This window comes from Anguilla rostrata, chromosome 2, assembly GCF_018555375.3.
Source record: "Anguilla rostrata isolate EN2019 chromosome 2, ASM1855537v3, whole genome shotgun sequence".
NCBI lineage: Eukaryota > Metazoa > Chordata > Actinopteri > Anguilliformes > Anguillidae > Anguilla > Anguilla rostrata.
This window is the reverse complement of record NC_057934.1, coordinates 46,341,739-46,357,710: the sequence shown is the minus strand read 5'-3', so window position 1 is coordinate 46,357,710 and position 15,972 is coordinate 46,341,739. Positions and strand designations below refer to the sequence as shown.

Sequence of the window (15,972 nt, the reverse complement as noted above, 5' to 3'; positions counted from 1 at the left end):
ATCTCATCCCCTGTCTGTGCCTCACAATGCCCTCTACCAGTTTTTAGCTTGCTCTTCTTTTGGAAACAGTCTGCAGTCTCACCTCACTAGTGTAAATCCTACACTCTTCGCAATATCAATAATAAATATCCATTCCACTCTTTCAAAAAGTGAATGAAGCAGCATCTCTATTTCAAAAGCCTGAAACAGCATTTTTTTTATTTAAAGATGTCGTGTCTAAATTCTGTGCACTTAGCTTCATTCAGAAGAGCAATGGATTTTTCTTTTCAATTTGTGTCATATTTCTACCTTAGTGAAATCAAGATAGTAAGCAAAAGTTCTGCCCAGAGATTGGTCTTCAGTCGTTGGCATGTTTAAGAAGTAAACATTTCCCTTCAGTTCTGTGTGTCCATGATTCAGGGCATGAATATAAATGATTTATTTTTAATGGCATATAACTGAAGTTATTGCAAGTTATTACAAGGTATCTAAAAAGCACAAACCCCAAAAAGCAAACTGTTAATGAATATTGTATATCAGTTGAAAAGAGAAAGAAATGGCATTAAGATTAACATACTTCCACTGTCCTGGTGGCAGTACGCTCAAAGCACAATATCAAACCTGGTCTAACACTGTGAACGAAAATGGTAAACCAGATTAAATCATACATCTGAAACCAGGAAATAAGTTAAAGATTATTTTATCCCTGTTGCTTTTAGCTAAATTTCTGGAAAGCTGCTTCATATAATGATAATAATAATAATACAATGTTTCTGAGAAAATAGTTCAATGAAAAAACACCGTCTTTTCTATTAGCAAGCTGCTGGAACATATGTTTGGCACTAGGCCAGGGCTTCAGAACGATAGAGGATACACCAGTAATGATTTTCCTGACTAGCACTATACTCTTTTCTGCTGACTTCAAATTGGCGGTAATATGGTATTTGTTTATGATAGTGTCCATTTGGGCAGCTGGGTGGCTGTTCTTTTATGAATCTGACACGGGTTCTTGGTTTTTCTAGGTTACCCCCACCTGCCCAGCAGTTTGTACCCCAGTCCCTACATTCCATTGGCGCACATGGAGCACCCGAGCAGTGGCAGCCCCCTTCTCGCCCAGCTGAGCCAGCATGCGCTGTTTGAATCACAGAAAGGTCAGTACCCGCCTTTCACACATGCTACTGCATGCCACATCTTCCCTGCTTTTCATTTACACAGGCATCTCAAGCCATAAAGCAGTTCCACACGCACCTCTGGGAAAGAGCTATGAAGCTACCGCTAAGTGAGTGAGGAAATGTGCTAGGTTTATGCATTAACTCACCTAGAGATGTGAAATTCACCATGCTGGTTTATACACGACTGCATTTTCAGGAATCCAGCCAATCATCTAACATTTATAGGTTCCCAGCGGTCTGCTATTTCGGTTTGATTCTGCATTGACAAATGACTTTTTAATGGTCAAATTGTTAAGTGGTCAAATTGACTGCCAATGAGAGCAGCCCATAGGGAGTGACATGGTTGATCCTCTGGCTTTGAGTGAAGAATGAATTGCAGTGCATGTGGTGTGGACACTGCTCAGCTAGTCATGAGGGGAGAACGACGATTTGCTGCTCAAATATATGCTCCTTATTCGGTCAACAAAACAGCTTGCAGTCCGCAGCTATCTTTTTGATAATCATCATTGCATTGATTTTTCTGTCCACCCTCTCGGCGTTTATTTACTTTGCCTTTTTATTAGGCCTATACCTTATGACCAGACAATTGCAATTTTTTCACTGCATGTTTTTTCAATAGCTCCTTGCTCAGTGCCACTTTTTGCAAAAGTACGGTGAATTGTTGCAGGTATTAAAGTAGATACAACTTTAGTTCACCCAAATGAAAAAGGAAACTGTGCAGTGTGTCAATGCTCATGGGTATTAGCTGTTATCAGATGGACCTGCTGTACTAATGCCTTTGAGAGTAGATGCTTAAGAATGAGGCTAAAGAGATGAATGTGAGATGCATGCAGCCTTCTTCTTCTATGTCTTATCCACAGAGCCTGGTAGCAATAACCCAATTTGTTCTTCATGAACTGTCTCTGTGGTTGTGTCTTTCAGAAGGTTTTTACCTCTCGGGCCATGCTGGCCAGTCGGCCATGCACTCCCAGCCATCCATCCCCAGGATCCCCACCGCCCATGTGCCCAGCGTCCTCTCAAGGGAAAAGGAGGCCCCGCCCCATTCCAGGGCCCCCAAAGATTCCGCCAGGGAAACCAGCAGGGAGAAAACGTACAAGAGTGAACATGCCCACCCCGTCTCTCGCAGGGACAGGGACAGGGACAGGGACAGGGACAGGGACAGAGAAAGAGACAGGGACCGCTACGCAGACAGAGACAGAGACCGGGACAGAGACAGGTCTAAAGAAGAACCTAGGCCCCACAGCGTGGTGGACCTCACGCACGACGTGAAGGTGGAGGGTGAGCGGAAACAGGCCAGCTCAGATAGGCTTTTCAAGAGCAGGGAGCACACGCCACCATTCCTCCGCGAGCATTCGCCCAGTCTGGCTGCCGCGGAACCAAAGTCGAAGAACCCTCTGCAGACCTCCTCGCTCAGCAACTGCATCAGCAGCTGCAGCAGCAGCGGCGGCGGCCCCTCACTGAGGTATGAGGGCACAGACCAGGAGGGGTGTGCCAAAGACTTTGGTCAGCATGACGAAAACATACGGCCAGGGACCCACATACACACAGACAAGTTGAAAAAATGTGACTCGGTTGTGACGTCAGTCGGCACTTTACACGTTTCCTGTAGTTGTACATCCCCTCACAGTAGCACCTCGCAGCTCCCTCCCAGACTGGTGTCCTCTGGCACGTGCAGTTCTTCTCACCACGTGCCGTCCAGCATGTACCCCGTCTACTCTGTGGCGAAGGAGCCTGGGAAGGAACACAAAGTGATCGCGCCCACATTTGTGCCTTCTGTTGAAATTTATGACGAGAGAAACGGGCCAATCCAAATAGCTTCACAGGCTCGAGATAACAAAAACGACAAAAACAGGGAAAAAGACTGTAACCGATCAGGGGGGCTGCAGGTTGGGGGTGAAAGGACTTTTTTGGATCCTGCATGGCCACCTCACATGCATGAATCTCCATCTCATGGTGACGTGAAGAGAGCAGACATGTTCAGGGAAGAGGGCTCCGTTATCAGGTCAAACTCTTCGGCCATTAAGCGGGCTCCGCCCTCCGAAATGTACGTGAGCAAATCAGGCCACAGCCCAGATTCCAGAGACTTTCTCTTAACCAGCAACACGTCCAAAGAAATGATAAAAATGGGTTTGGAGGCTGAATCTCGTGGCCAGGAACAAGACAGGGTTCCAAGAGCTTCTGTGTGGAATGCTGGCAGAATGTACAATGGCGTGGACCCTGCCAGGATCCACATGGAGCAGCACCCACTGAAGAGCTCTACCCCTGCGGAGCCCAAATGGAAACCTTTCCAAATGGGTAACTACGCCACCAGCCACATGGCAGCGTTGGTGGCCCAGCATGGGCCCGGAAGCAGGGCTGAGGAAGAAGGGAAGGGCCTATACCTGGACTCCTCCAGTCTCCACAGGCCAGCAGGCGGGGGCCCCTCGAGGGGCAGCGGCGAGGGCCTTCACTCGGGGGCCCACGGGGAGGTTTCAGCCATGCAGAGCCTCATAAAGTACAGCGGAAACTTCACTAAGGAGTCTAACTCCAAGCACAGCTCAGGTGTCAGGAGCCCCTTCGGCGGCCTGGGTAACATGAAGCCTGATGCTGGTCAGCCCGGGGCACCCAAAGTCCAGCACCTTCCACCCCAGCAGCCTGGAAAACAACTCAAGAGGGACCCCGAGCGCCCCGAGAGCGCCAAGTCCTTTGGCCGGGAGAGCATCGGCCCCCAGGGGGAGGTGGAGGTTCGGCATCCGCCAGTAGGGATCGCAGTTGCCGTGGCGCGTCAGCGGGACAGTGGCAGTAAGCCCAGCTCCAGCCTCAGCGACAGGGAGAGAGCCCTCCCCCTGGGAAGCATCAAAGGTGAGCTGACTCTATTTCTCGCCACACTGGGCCACAAGGTTATTTTAAATAAATACACTTTTGGAATGACATGTATTTTCATCTTAGAAAGTTTGAAGCTACTTTATGGAAGGTTGTGGGACACCAGTGGGACTTGCTATTCTCACCGTATGTTGCCGAACCACACTAGTCCATTGAGGGCATGACAATACGTGGCCCCCTTTTTGCCCAGTGCAGTTTTTTTAGATCACACTGGCCAAGTCATGTGATTGCTCTAGTTTCCCACTAGGCGTGCCCTCGGCTTTGACAAAAAAGTTGATTGGCAACACCATGAGAGTGGAAAATGGAAACGCATTCCTTTTCTTCCCTCAAGCAGCTGTGCCGTCATTCACCAGCCCAGTCTTCATGTGCTACACACAGTCCGAAACCTTTGTTCATGAAAGTTAGCTGTTGCTAAGGCCTCTCCCTGGTCCACCGTTGTCCCTTGCCAGTGTAGAGGAACAGTTTGTTAAGCCTTTCACTGACTAAGACACTGCCTGCCTGCATTAAATGTAATTTACTGAGCAGAACTAAAAGCTGCAAAACAAGGACAGAATTCTAATAGGCCTTTGGGTTTGTTGCTAAGCAATAGAATCAGCCTAGGGTGAGAGTGAGAAAAGTATTCATTTATTTGCTCCTGTGTGCCAGGGGATTGTAGTAATAACATTAGCCCGCCTGCACAGAGAGGGGAATGTTTACATTTACAGAGTATTTAAAAAATAGAAAGCAAGCTTTAGATGACTAATCTGTTGTGTTTGTGGAGTAAAAGGCTTGTATTTAGCAGTGGGTTTTGGTAACCTAGGAAACAGGACTGAAACCTTCCCTCTTAGCATTGATGATTGAGATCTGTATATTCTCTTCTCCTACTAGGGTAAAAAGAAACTAAATCTAATCACCAAGAAAACACAAATTGCCATGCTTGCCAATGTTGAAATGTTTAATATACTTGTAAAAAACGGCTCTCCATCCCCCTATTTCCTGTAACTACTGTCAGTTTTGGGATCTTGAAGGTGTGGTTCATACGTGGTGAATAAGTGCAATGTGCTTTGGAGCATGTCGGCCATTTTACTTCTTTCATGTTCCCTTCCCACCCCTGCACAAATGAACAATCTATTGTACAGGGATCCTGGGCCATGACTTACAAAGGATTGAATCATCTCATCAAAGAACACCATTATTAATGTCAGCGGTGACACTGCCTTGATTTTCAAATCCCGATAACCAAATTTTCTCCTAGCCGAATTGAATGATTACGATCATGACTGATGCCAGGGCATTTTGGGTTAACTGTCTGCATGCCTGCCAGTAGTCCCATTGTACTGCAGTGATCTGCACCTTGATTTACCACATCTCACTTGACTTGCATGGAGCCTGGTAATGGACAAGCAGAACAGTTGTGGACACGACGTGGACAGGCTGTTTTTACACCTGATTTTTATGTGGTTTTCACAGACAGACTCTCTTGAGTGTTTGGCAATATTGTTTAAACACGTAATTTAAAAAAATTAATTTGAGCGATTGATTCCGACAAATTGATGGAGCGATGATTTCCATTGGCATTTACATTTCATGTCGGCATTTAGCATAAGATCTTATCTGGAGTGGCTAACTAAAGTGCATACATAAAGGTTTGAGTAACTAAAGTGCATACATAAAGGTTTGAGTAATAAGAAAGAGTGGATGCCCAGTCGTCAGCATGACGACCAGTAGTAGTAGTCTGTATTTAAACAAACGTTCATCTGGAACAACGTTCATCTGGAAGGTAGTAACCATGGGTTTACAGGGGTTATGGTCAGAGAGGGAGTCAGTCCAATGAGTCCCCATGTAGCATGAGTCCTGTCCCCATGGACTATGACAGCTGGATGGGGCTGAGATGGCAAAAATCAATGGGATTGGTTGTCCAGACTTTCCCGGGCCTTTTGGATCTAATGGATCATATTCCAGAGGCAACATTCTTGTCAGAATAGTACATGCATCATGCAGTCTGTTCCTCCATAATGTAGCCATTATGATAGCAGTACTAATGAGAGGGCGAACTGTGTCAGCCATTGCATTCAGAGGTAGTGGATTGGTGGAACGGTGTAGTCATATTGAAACTAAACCGTTTTTTCACACTTAGATGACCACCAGTGAATACCAGCCGTCAACCATCCACTCATCTTTGTTTTTCTCTCCAGGTCCAGGCCGCTCTGAGGAGGACCGTAGGGACGACCGCAGCCATCATCGAGAGGACCGTCTCTTGACGGGCCGTCTGGAGCGCGAGCAGGAGAAGCTTCTGCGGTAAGGGAGGCAGGGAGGCATTACCCGCTGTTAATTACCGCTGTTCTGCCCACACTGAGATGAGTCTACTGCATAATGACGCGCTCACACGCTGGCCAGCGAACACCAGCAACTCTCACCAGCAGAATATGTGTGTGAGACGAGTTGGACCGTTTGTCCTTTTCGTGCCCTAAATGCGCGTGGTTCTTTTTCATTCCACACCCTAACATCATGCAAGTGTCTCATGATAGAGGCTCTGGAAAATGTGACTACCCCAAGGGAATGTTGGTGCTAAATCTGACCACCCTAAGGGACTGCCGTATTCATTTTATATATTTTGTATAGCTGATCAGAGACAAGACCACTATTTATTTCTGTGAAATGTCAGCCTACAATTTTGTTTCATAAACCCTCGATTGAATAATCTGTGCGAATACATCCTGTTTTTCTCGTAGTACTGTGGGTTTTGAAATCACATTGGCCTTGATAATGGAATCATATGCATCAATAATGTGTACCAGACACAAGTAAAAGCACACATGGCAGACCTACAAGACAAACATGAAGGAACAAAGGATAAGCTATTGTGAATTATTCTCCATCTCCCTTTTTATTTCCATAATATTATATATGTTAATAGTCTGTTCCCTTTGATGTGTGGAATCTTCCATAAGGGAAGAAGAGATGTCTGGTCTGAGGGCTAGTAAAAGTTATTTTGGTGTTATGTTGCTCAGTTGCTCCTGTGTTTGTGCATTTTCATATTTTGAGGATTAAAGGACTGCCTTTGTGTGTGTAAACAGCGATGCCTGTAGGGTTTGATTTTGTGGCCTTTGGCCCAGGAGACTGTGTTCCAGCTCACATGAGGTAGAAGAACAATGAATCCAGAACAAAAATTCTATTCCCGATTTTCTCTGAAAGGTGTAGGACTGTGACTCCATTGAGAGATTTATTTTTCCTTCTGTTGTGTGGAGACTGGAGATAAGGGCTGATAAAGGGTAGGAATGTTTGTCCTTTGAAGGTTACTCCTTAGAAGATCTCACAGTTCCCATAAGTAACGCAGGCTTGCTTCAGTGTAGGCGGGCCTTCACAGAGTATAAACAAATCCCCAAATGCCTGTGGTGAGACGTGCCTCAGAAATGACTGGCTATTGTGAGATGCTTGGAAGGGAATATCGAGGCCTGCCAGAAAGAAACAGGCCTTGAATCTCAAATGAGGGAGGAAAAAAGTGACTGGAATTGCAATGGGAAGACCGGTTAATGAATTGGATCCCATTATGAAAGCGGTCCGGTTCACTGGAAACACCTTTGAGGAAATGTCTGTCGTAAACAAAGTCCTCACCGTGCCGTGCATTTCATTATTTGTCTTCGTATATGTGTCTCTTAAGTGCAGATGGATTTATAAGCATTTCCCAAGTTATTATGAAGCCCTTTTCCAAAGCATTGCACTCATTGAAAGAGGCAGCAAACCCCAAACTCCCCTACTGTGGAAATTGGCATCTAATAAAAGGGCTGGTTCTCTCTCAGCAGGGACCTGCTTTTAACGTTGCTTCCCAAGTATACTGCAAGGGAAATTCAGAAAGAAGCAAACACGTGTTGTTGGTTCCCAGATAATTAGGATGACACTTTGTCAATGCACTGCATTTTTTGTATGTGTATGTGTGTGAATAGGCGGCCCATTCACTACAGTCCAGCTCTTGTCTGCTCAGAGGACACAGATTTCACGCTAAAAATGAGTAAACGCCTAGCTGTCTTTTGTGAGGGTACTGGAGGAAGGGCCTACGTATTGCATGAGTGTGAGAGTTAAGACACTAGTATGAAGACACATTGCTTCTGTTTTATTTTTTGTATTATTTTTAAAGATAAATAACTTTTACAGCTCCCAAAGAATCAATATTGCCAACAAATGTATCAACTTAATCATGGGGCCTCTGGAGTTGTTCCTGCATGATTTATTTTATGCTCAAGTGAGCAATTTGTTCATTTCTGCCTGAGACTTCTTCCAGTGTGCAATTCAGGCAACTTGGTACAAATACTAGTCAGGAATGGTTTAGTTTTACCAAATCCATTTACATTTATTAACAGGTGAGGGACTTTTGTCAAGTTCCCTACTTTATATTTTTACGGACAGCTGAGGCCAAATGGTGTTTATTCAACAGTCTGTTTTCTATTAAGTACAGCATACTGTGTCTTTTTCAGCACACCCCATTCAGACAGACGACCTTGATTTAATAAGTACATTTTTGCTGAAATAAATTCTGATTTCCTTCATTTTTGCTATTGTCATTTTCAGCTCGTATACAGTACATTTTTGTTAAAAGCTATATGCCATGATAAACATGTTGATTATGAATAGGATATCGGTCTTGTTTACAGTTAATTTGGTCCGTTAATTTGTTCCTGGGAGTCCTGTTTATGCAGTGTTTTCTGAGTGTATTAGCCTGCTGTGGCTGTTGCTAGCTCTTCAATCCCATTGTACTTGCAGAGAGAATAAGGAGCTGGCAGAGCTGACTCAGATGCACCCACCCATGGGGCCCTCCAGCGCTTTGAACCCTAATCTGATGGTGACTGGTGGACCGGTCCTCACGGCCCCTGGACGATGGCCTGCTGACCACCCATCCCAGCTGCCCCCCAGCCCCTGGATGCACCGCACAGGCAGCCCGTCCATGTGGCTCCCCGGTTCCCCCTATGGTAAGCCTCAGAATACCGCAACACGACCACTGCACTGCAGCCCAGTCATTACCCAGATGAACGCATGTTCAGGATACTTTTTTCTGCCCCAAAGTGGCCATGTATGGTCATGGAATGCTTTAGACGGGTGCTTGCATCAGTGATTCAGTTTTTGCCTGTTCACTTGCATGAAAGCATAGCCATCTCAAGGGGAGGTCCACTGTAACCATTAGGATATTGAATCTGGGCATCACAGAGGAAATGCAATCTTTCTGGTCCTGAAAGGTTTACAGTTACCAATTAAATAGAATTAGTCTAAGGCAATATTTTTTGGAAGTTTATCTATAAATGATAAGATTTATTTCCTGAATGGCTGCCCCTACTTCAATACAGATGATGCAATAAGGCTTCTTGCAGTGACAGACTGCATTAATAGCCAGATACACCTGATTGATTCCTTTAGTCGCGGTTTTCACTTGGCCTGCTGTTTGCCTGTGCTCATCTGTCTGGGAAGGCAGAAGAGACATATTAGGAAACATTCACGATTTGTTGTTCCACAGCATGTGCATATTCCCTCAGCAAACATAACGGCAAACCAAACCTAATTCCTGCATGTTCTGACTTCTGTCTAGACAGAAAACAAAACAGCACAGAAATACTTGTGAAAAGAATGCACACATTCCTGACTCGTATTATATTGGAACTGAAGATCGAGGGTAAATGGACACGGTGTTGAACCTTAGAATCATGGCTGTCGGCAGATTGTGTCTACTGTGAGTGAGAAACCACCGGAATGGCGAGGGAAACACGTGATTCGGTTGAGGGCAGCTTGGTTGGAGATGCTCTGAACGTACACGTACCTCTGCTTTTTGACAGGGCTCGGCCACTCGTCCCTCCATCAAGGCCTGCCCCCAGGGTACCCCCCTCCCCTGCCCGGCTCCATCCCTACACCGTACCACTTCGCCCGGGACCCCCAGTCAGGACAGCTGCTGGTCATTCCCACAGAGCACCTCCCACATTTTGGTAGCTAATCCTTTGCATCCGTTCCGTTAAAGCTGCGTTGTGGCCTGGTCAGTTGTGCACGTGATGCTGATGTCTTCGGGTCTCCCCTTCACGCAGCAGCCGATCTGATGGATCGCGGGCCCCCGATGTGGCCGGGGATGTACCCTCCAGCAGGCAGCTCCCTGCAGCATGCCCATCAGCTGCAGTTCCTCTCCCACCAGCAGCTGCTGCGCCAACAGGAGCTCTACATGATCCAGCAGCAGGCTGCCCAGGTCATGGAGCTGCAGAGGAGTGCCCAGCTGGTGGTGAGCCTCTGCACTCCGCGTCCCTCCCTGAGGCTCGTGGAGATGTTTTCATGGGAGGGAGCTGATGATTTGTTGATTTGATGTGGCTGGCGCTCGCCGCTTGATTGATGAAAAGCTTGTGCCCGTCTTACTCCTTTTAGCTGGCAGCTGCCCATAGGAATCCATTCACAGATGGGAACATCTAAAGATTCTGCGTCCTAGAATTCTTATCAGTTGAATGTTGCCATTGACATAAACAACGGTGCAACATATGTTCTGTGTTGTGTATATATTATTATAGGCACACTGTCACAGTTTAAAATAATATTCACCTTTTGAGTGGCTACCTAATGATAAGAAACCTAGATAGATATTCTCCATCTGTGTTGCTTAAGTAAGGTGCTGAAGTATTTCAGGTTTATGCAAGTGTTAATACACTGCAGATTAAGTAATGAGACTTAAAATATTTATTTCTCTCAAATAGAAAATATTAGCTTGTTTTAAGTTATCTTTTGCTTGAAAAGTGAAAAATCTTGATTGTCCAAAAGGTAATAGAAATAAGATTTTAAGTCTAAATCCAAGACTGAAGTGCTTGTTGAGTTTGACTGAAAGATTTAAGCAGACCACCATGCTGAGCTGCCAGAGTAGAGCTTACTGGGCTCCTTTGTGCATTTAAAGATCTGTTTCCATGTTGAGTGCTCACAGAGGTAAGTGCCCTGATTATGTGCCCTGCCCTTCGCCCACAGGAGCGGTTAAAGGTGAATGAACAGAGGGCCGAGCTAGAAGACAAACCTACCAAGAGAAGCAGTGAAAGTGCCAAGCAGGGTCTCCTGGCCCCCCCTCCTGCAGCTCTGCATTCCCAAAAACCGCCGTCCCGATCCCCTACGCCCTCCACCTCCTACGCCAAGGCCCTGACGCCTCTGCCCATCACGCCGCTGCCCTCCCCGGGCACCACCCTCAAGTTGGAGAGCCAGCAGAAGGCGGAGTCTCCGCTGCCCCGGCCGTCCTACTCCCGCTCCTCCACCCCTCCTCCACATACCCCCAGCCCCGCCTCTGCCTTGCCCCCACCGCCCCCACCCATCCCTCCCAAAGAGGAATCCGTTGAAGACATGGAGAAGAAGAAGCTGGATGTGCAGAACCAGGCTCCCACACCCTTCCGAGGTTTATATCCTGGTATGAGGAAGACCATTCCCTGGTGTCTGTCACGTTTTATCCTTTGCTCTGCTTCTAGAGTAAACGGTGACGCATTTAGAGTGGGAACTGAAGAATTCCTACAGGGCATTTATTGAGGGATAAACAGCATGTGTAATGTCCAGATTTACCACAGAAGGGAGTCTTAATGAATAGTTTTTGAATAATCCTACAGAAAGGCCTTTCATTTAGTGCCAGCTGCCCCACCAGGGCAATATGTGCTGTGCTTTGCATGGATCTTCTGACATTTCTGATGAATTCAGAAAGAAGATCTGAGGGGGGGGGGGGGGAAGCACATTTTGATATGTTGGATGTTTAATATAAACATAATTTCATGCTTGCTGTAATGTGCTTGTGTGTGCATACGTGGGAGTATTTTCCAGCTCAGCTCCAGAGCTGTTTGGCTCATGAAAGTTTCATAGAGCCGTGTTTCTGAAGTGTAAGCCCGTGATTAATCGTTTTGTCACTCTGTCACTGGGAGATTTAGCCTACTGAAACCCCTCTGCTTTATGCATAAACGCTCCAAGCCACTCAACTGCTTTTCTTCTCTTTTTTTGGCAGAAATTCCTCCCGGTTACCCCTACCAATCGATAACCGCTCCATTCGGCAGTCACTACCCCTACCTCCTCCAGCCGGCTGCGGCGGCGGATGCCGACGGGCTGGCGCCAGATGTGCCGCTGCCGACGGAGGCCCCCGAGCTCCTGGACCCCTCAGCGGGAGTCAAAGCGGAGCGCCTGCTCTCCCCCGCCGTGGCCGAGCTCCCCCGGACCTCCGGGGAGGAGGAGCCGGGGGAGGACAGGGGGGCGGTGCTCAAGGAGGAACCAGGCCTGGAGGACAGCAAGGAGCTCCTGAACCAGGCCAGTCTGGGGCCTCTGCACACTGGCATGGCTCTGCTACCAATCACCAGCCACGGCCACCATGTGGTACCTGAGCAAGAGAGCCACTCCACAGCCAGGATTCTGCAAGCAGAAGCACAGGAGGAGGAAGAGCACCAAGAGGAAGATGGAGGGAAGGTGAAACTAGAAGTATTATCCATCCAAACCTGCCAAGCTTCTCAGCAAGTGACTGAATCGGTCTCAGAGATGTTGCCTGAAGCCAAGGCCAGGAATGGGACGTTCTGCACCATTGACGCCCCAACACAACCCAGCGAGCCCCAAGCTGAAATGCAGCAGCCGGAGGAGACCCTCTCCCCACCTGGTGAGGCAGATCTGGAGGGCGAGGCGACAGACCTGGCGATGGAGCGCTCGAACGAGACCGAGCTCCTCCCTGAGACCAGGCCCTTCACACCCTTCACTCAGGGCCCCCTGGACATCCGGCCTGAGGATCCCATGGCGGGCATGATGGCTCTGGTGACGGCCAGCGAGCTGCCTCAGGCCTGCTCCCTGCTGGCCCTGCCAGGAACCCTCAGCCCGGCCCCGCTCTGCCCCGCCAGCTTCTTTCCCCTGGAGACCAGCGCTCTGGAGGGCATCGCCCTGCTGAGTGAAATCGCTGAGCTGGAACTGCAGAGGCGCCATCATGAGATGCAGTGTATGTTCCCCTGAGAGGGCTAAAATCCCTGGCAGTCCCGCTGTCCTAAACATTTTGCAGTAATTTCAAGGTTCATGAGAGTAGCCCAGTTTAATTTGACATGGACTAATTTACAGTTAATGATGTGAGTGAAAGGGTATGAATGCTTTTAGTCTTTGACTTTGCTTTTGCTGTACAATGCAGTGGATGACGGGAGGCCATAGAAGATGCGAGGGAGAGCTCAGGTTTTTCGCGCTGGTTTCCGGTGCGCGTGCGTGCTGCAGACTCGTGATTGGTGCCCTTTTGATTGCGCAGGTGCGGCGCTCTGCGGGCTGGAGAGCCTCCTGCTGGCTGGCAGGCAGGTGCTGCTGGAGGCGACGGACAGCGAGCCGGCCGTCACCATCCGTCTCCCGCGAGAGCTCAACCCCAACAAGAGGTACAGCTGGATGCAGAAGAAGGACGAGTCGGTAAGCAGAGCGAGGATGGGCCTCTTACCAGGCAGTCCCTTCCTTCATATTTATTCATCTGGCCTGTTCTGATATGCATGGGCCGGAGCTGCTGGAACAAGCGGTTGCCTCTGGTGGGTTTGCAGACAAGGTTCCTACCGAAAGAGTGCATAGGGACTTTTAGCTATTGTCAAAATACCCCCTCCCCTTCAGTACTCCCCCCACCCACATACAGCCCCTTGACAGAATGTGTTGTGTATTTTGTTATTGTAATGCCATTGTTTTTTCCATTTAATTGGCTCAATAAAAAAGCCCATGTCCTCCAGAGAGTTAGCCACAGTGCACTAGAACTGAAATGTTACTCCTCTGACTTCTAATTAGAGAGATAAAATGCCCATGGAGATGTTAATTACCAGGTGATGAATAACATGTTTCTATTGGTTGACCACTGTAAAAATTGCAAGTGGAACGTTATAGGTGGCTGAATTTCTCCTGACACCAGTGTTTGTGGGTCTACTGAATCCTCATTCTTTGGCTGGTTTACAGAATGTGTTCGATGTTCTGATTACTTATTTTAGCATGTCCCTGAAACCCATAGAGTTTTGTAAGGATTTTCCTTCTAACTTTTACAAAACAAGAAAGTAAAAATAAAGGCACAATTTTTTTAAGGTTTTTTGAGATTACAGAAAAGCCAAGAATGGTGGACGATAACGGTCCGTTTTGGGTCTTCTTTACTGTCCTGTTAACATTTTTCTTGATGGGAACATATCAAGTTCTCATTAATCTCTCAGCAGGTAAAGGTCATGTTTTTAAGGTTTTTTGAAATTACCAGAAAAGGCAGAGAATGGTGTTAGACGGATAACGGCCGTGTTTGGGGTGCGTTCAGTTGGGACTGCCCTCGTTACAGCTTCTCTCCCACTCTCTTATCTGCAGCTGTTCTCCATGAAGTCGTCTATGGACAGGATGAACACCATGGAGGTGGACTACCGCATGAGGCTGGCCGAGCTGCAGAGGAGGTACAAGGACAAGCAGAGGGAGCTGGTGAAGCTTCAGAGACACCGGGAGTCTGAGTGAGTGTTTACCTTTCGTCGTCCCCTGACCCCCACTCTCCTGGTTTGTCTATACTTCCTGATGTTATCACACCACCTTTTTTCCCAAAGGCGCCAAATACTGTAGTAATTTGTAGTCTACCACCCTCCCTGTATTTCACACCCAAGGTTCACCTCAATTTAAGCTATACATTTTTACCACTAGTTTGTTTTCACAGGGTCACCTATCTGAGCTTATATTCTGCAACCGTTTTGGGTTTTTTACGATTGACAAACAAACTTTGTCCTTGCTGGGAACTACAGATATATTCTCCATAATATACCGTCGTCTTTACCAGAGGATTTCAGCTCAGACCTCACACAGAGATAGTCATTCACAGCGTGTAAAAGGAAGAAAGGTTTTTTTTCTGAGAATACAAACTTGAGCATGAAAAACCCGATTGAACTAAACGCAACCGTGGTGACATTACATACACGGAAAATAGTAATTCCCCGGGCAAGCATTAATGGTCTCCATCCACTGGTGTTCTAAGGCCCTGGTCTGGTGTGTTGTGCAGGGAGAAGCAGGAAGAGAAGAACAGGAGTTTGTCTCGCAGAGGTCCAGGAAGGCCCAGGAAGAGGAAGCACAGCATTTGCATTTTTTCGCCACCTGTCGGAAAACCGGACCCCAAGTGTGGAAAGTGAGTGTGCTGTTAAAGCTGTCCGTCACACAAAAATCCAATAGAACGTACTGTGTACTGTGTAACTGAATGCCTAAATGACTGAATGACTGCCCATACTCTTAGGTTTGGCCGGAGTGTGTTCCTGTCTGAAGACTCTGAGACTGGTGAAGGGGCGAGGAAGCGGTTTCGGGGACCCAATCCTGATGATGATGATGAGATGGACAGGGATGGAGCTGTGAAAATGAAGAGAAAAAGCAAGGGCTGGAATGAAAACGAGGCATCCTCAAGTTATCCTCCACAGGTTAGTGTGCTCTGCCAATGCACACCTTGCATTTCACCTTATATTAGCTATTATACGGGTGATCTTCAATGGAATAATATAGAATATTCTGTGGCACGAGTTAAGTTTTTAGCAATCTGCATTGAATATCCCATTTTCTGCTGTTGTGGGATTCTGTCTTTTGAAAGATCTTTGTGTAATTGTTCCTCTGCATCTGTTCTGACAGATGCTGATGAAAACCATCAAAAGGAAGAAAGTGAGTGAACAAGAGCAGTTGGCAAGCAAGCTGGACAAGGCCTTGTCTCTCACCAAACTGGGTAAACCCCACAAGTCCCCTTTTAAGTTTGCAGATGAACCCTCAGGGAAATCCAAAGCCAGCTCAGGGAGCTGCAGCAAGCTGCTCATGCTCCACGAAGTGGGGATGAAAGGCAAGGAAGGCACAAAGAGCCACACCAAAGGCCTCAGCCTCTTCCAGAAGCCTTCCAAAGGAGGTAAAAACAAAATGGCAGCTAAAACAAAGAACCTGGAGCCCTGCCTAAAGGTGAAAGGTCAGCTGAAGCCATCATATTCTCCTGCACGGTCTGAATTGAGCAGCTACTCATACAGTAAGTATAAGC

The 15,972-nt window shown here is 47.3% G+C and overlaps 1 protein-coding gene across 7 annotated transcripts in view; it reads left to right on the top strand.

Annotated features, from left to right (window-relative positions):
• Positions 1 to 15,972, top strand: part of LOC135248215 (trinucleotide repeat-containing gene 18 protein-like) — a 74,219-nt gene that overhangs the window by 31,188 nt on the left and 27,059 nt on the right. For 6 of the 7 annotated variants that reach the window (XM_064322571.1, XM_064322576.1, XM_064322574.1 and 3 more), the window contains 13 exons: positions 1,002 to 1,130; positions 2,073 to 3,992; positions 6,188 to 6,290; positions 8,751 to 8,956; positions 9,812 to 9,958; positions 10,055 to 10,242; positions 10,968 to 11,394; positions 11,974 to 12,939; positions 13,234 to 13,385; positions 14,298 to 14,434; positions 14,971 to 15,093; positions 15,199 to 15,376; positions 15,582 to 15,960. In XM_064322571.1, the coding sequence (XP_064178641.1) occupies positions 1,002 to 1,130; positions 2,073 to 3,992; positions 6,188 to 6,290; positions 8,751 to 8,956; positions 9,812 to 9,958; positions 10,055 to 10,242; positions 10,968 to 11,394; positions 11,974 to 12,939; positions 13,234 to 13,385; positions 14,298 to 14,434; positions 14,971 to 15,093; positions 15,199 to 15,376; positions 15,582 to 15,960 (5,055 nt within the window). The remainder of the gene's footprint in view (positions 1 to 1,001; positions 1,131 to 2,072; positions 3,993 to 6,187; positions 6,291 to 8,750; positions 8,957 to 9,811; positions 9,959 to 10,054; positions 10,243 to 10,967; positions 11,395 to 11,973; positions 12,940 to 13,233; positions 13,386 to 14,297; positions 14,435 to 14,970; positions 15,094 to 15,198; positions 15,377 to 15,581; positions 15,961 to 15,972) is intronic. The other variant, XM_064322575.1, reaches the window with a different exon arrangement.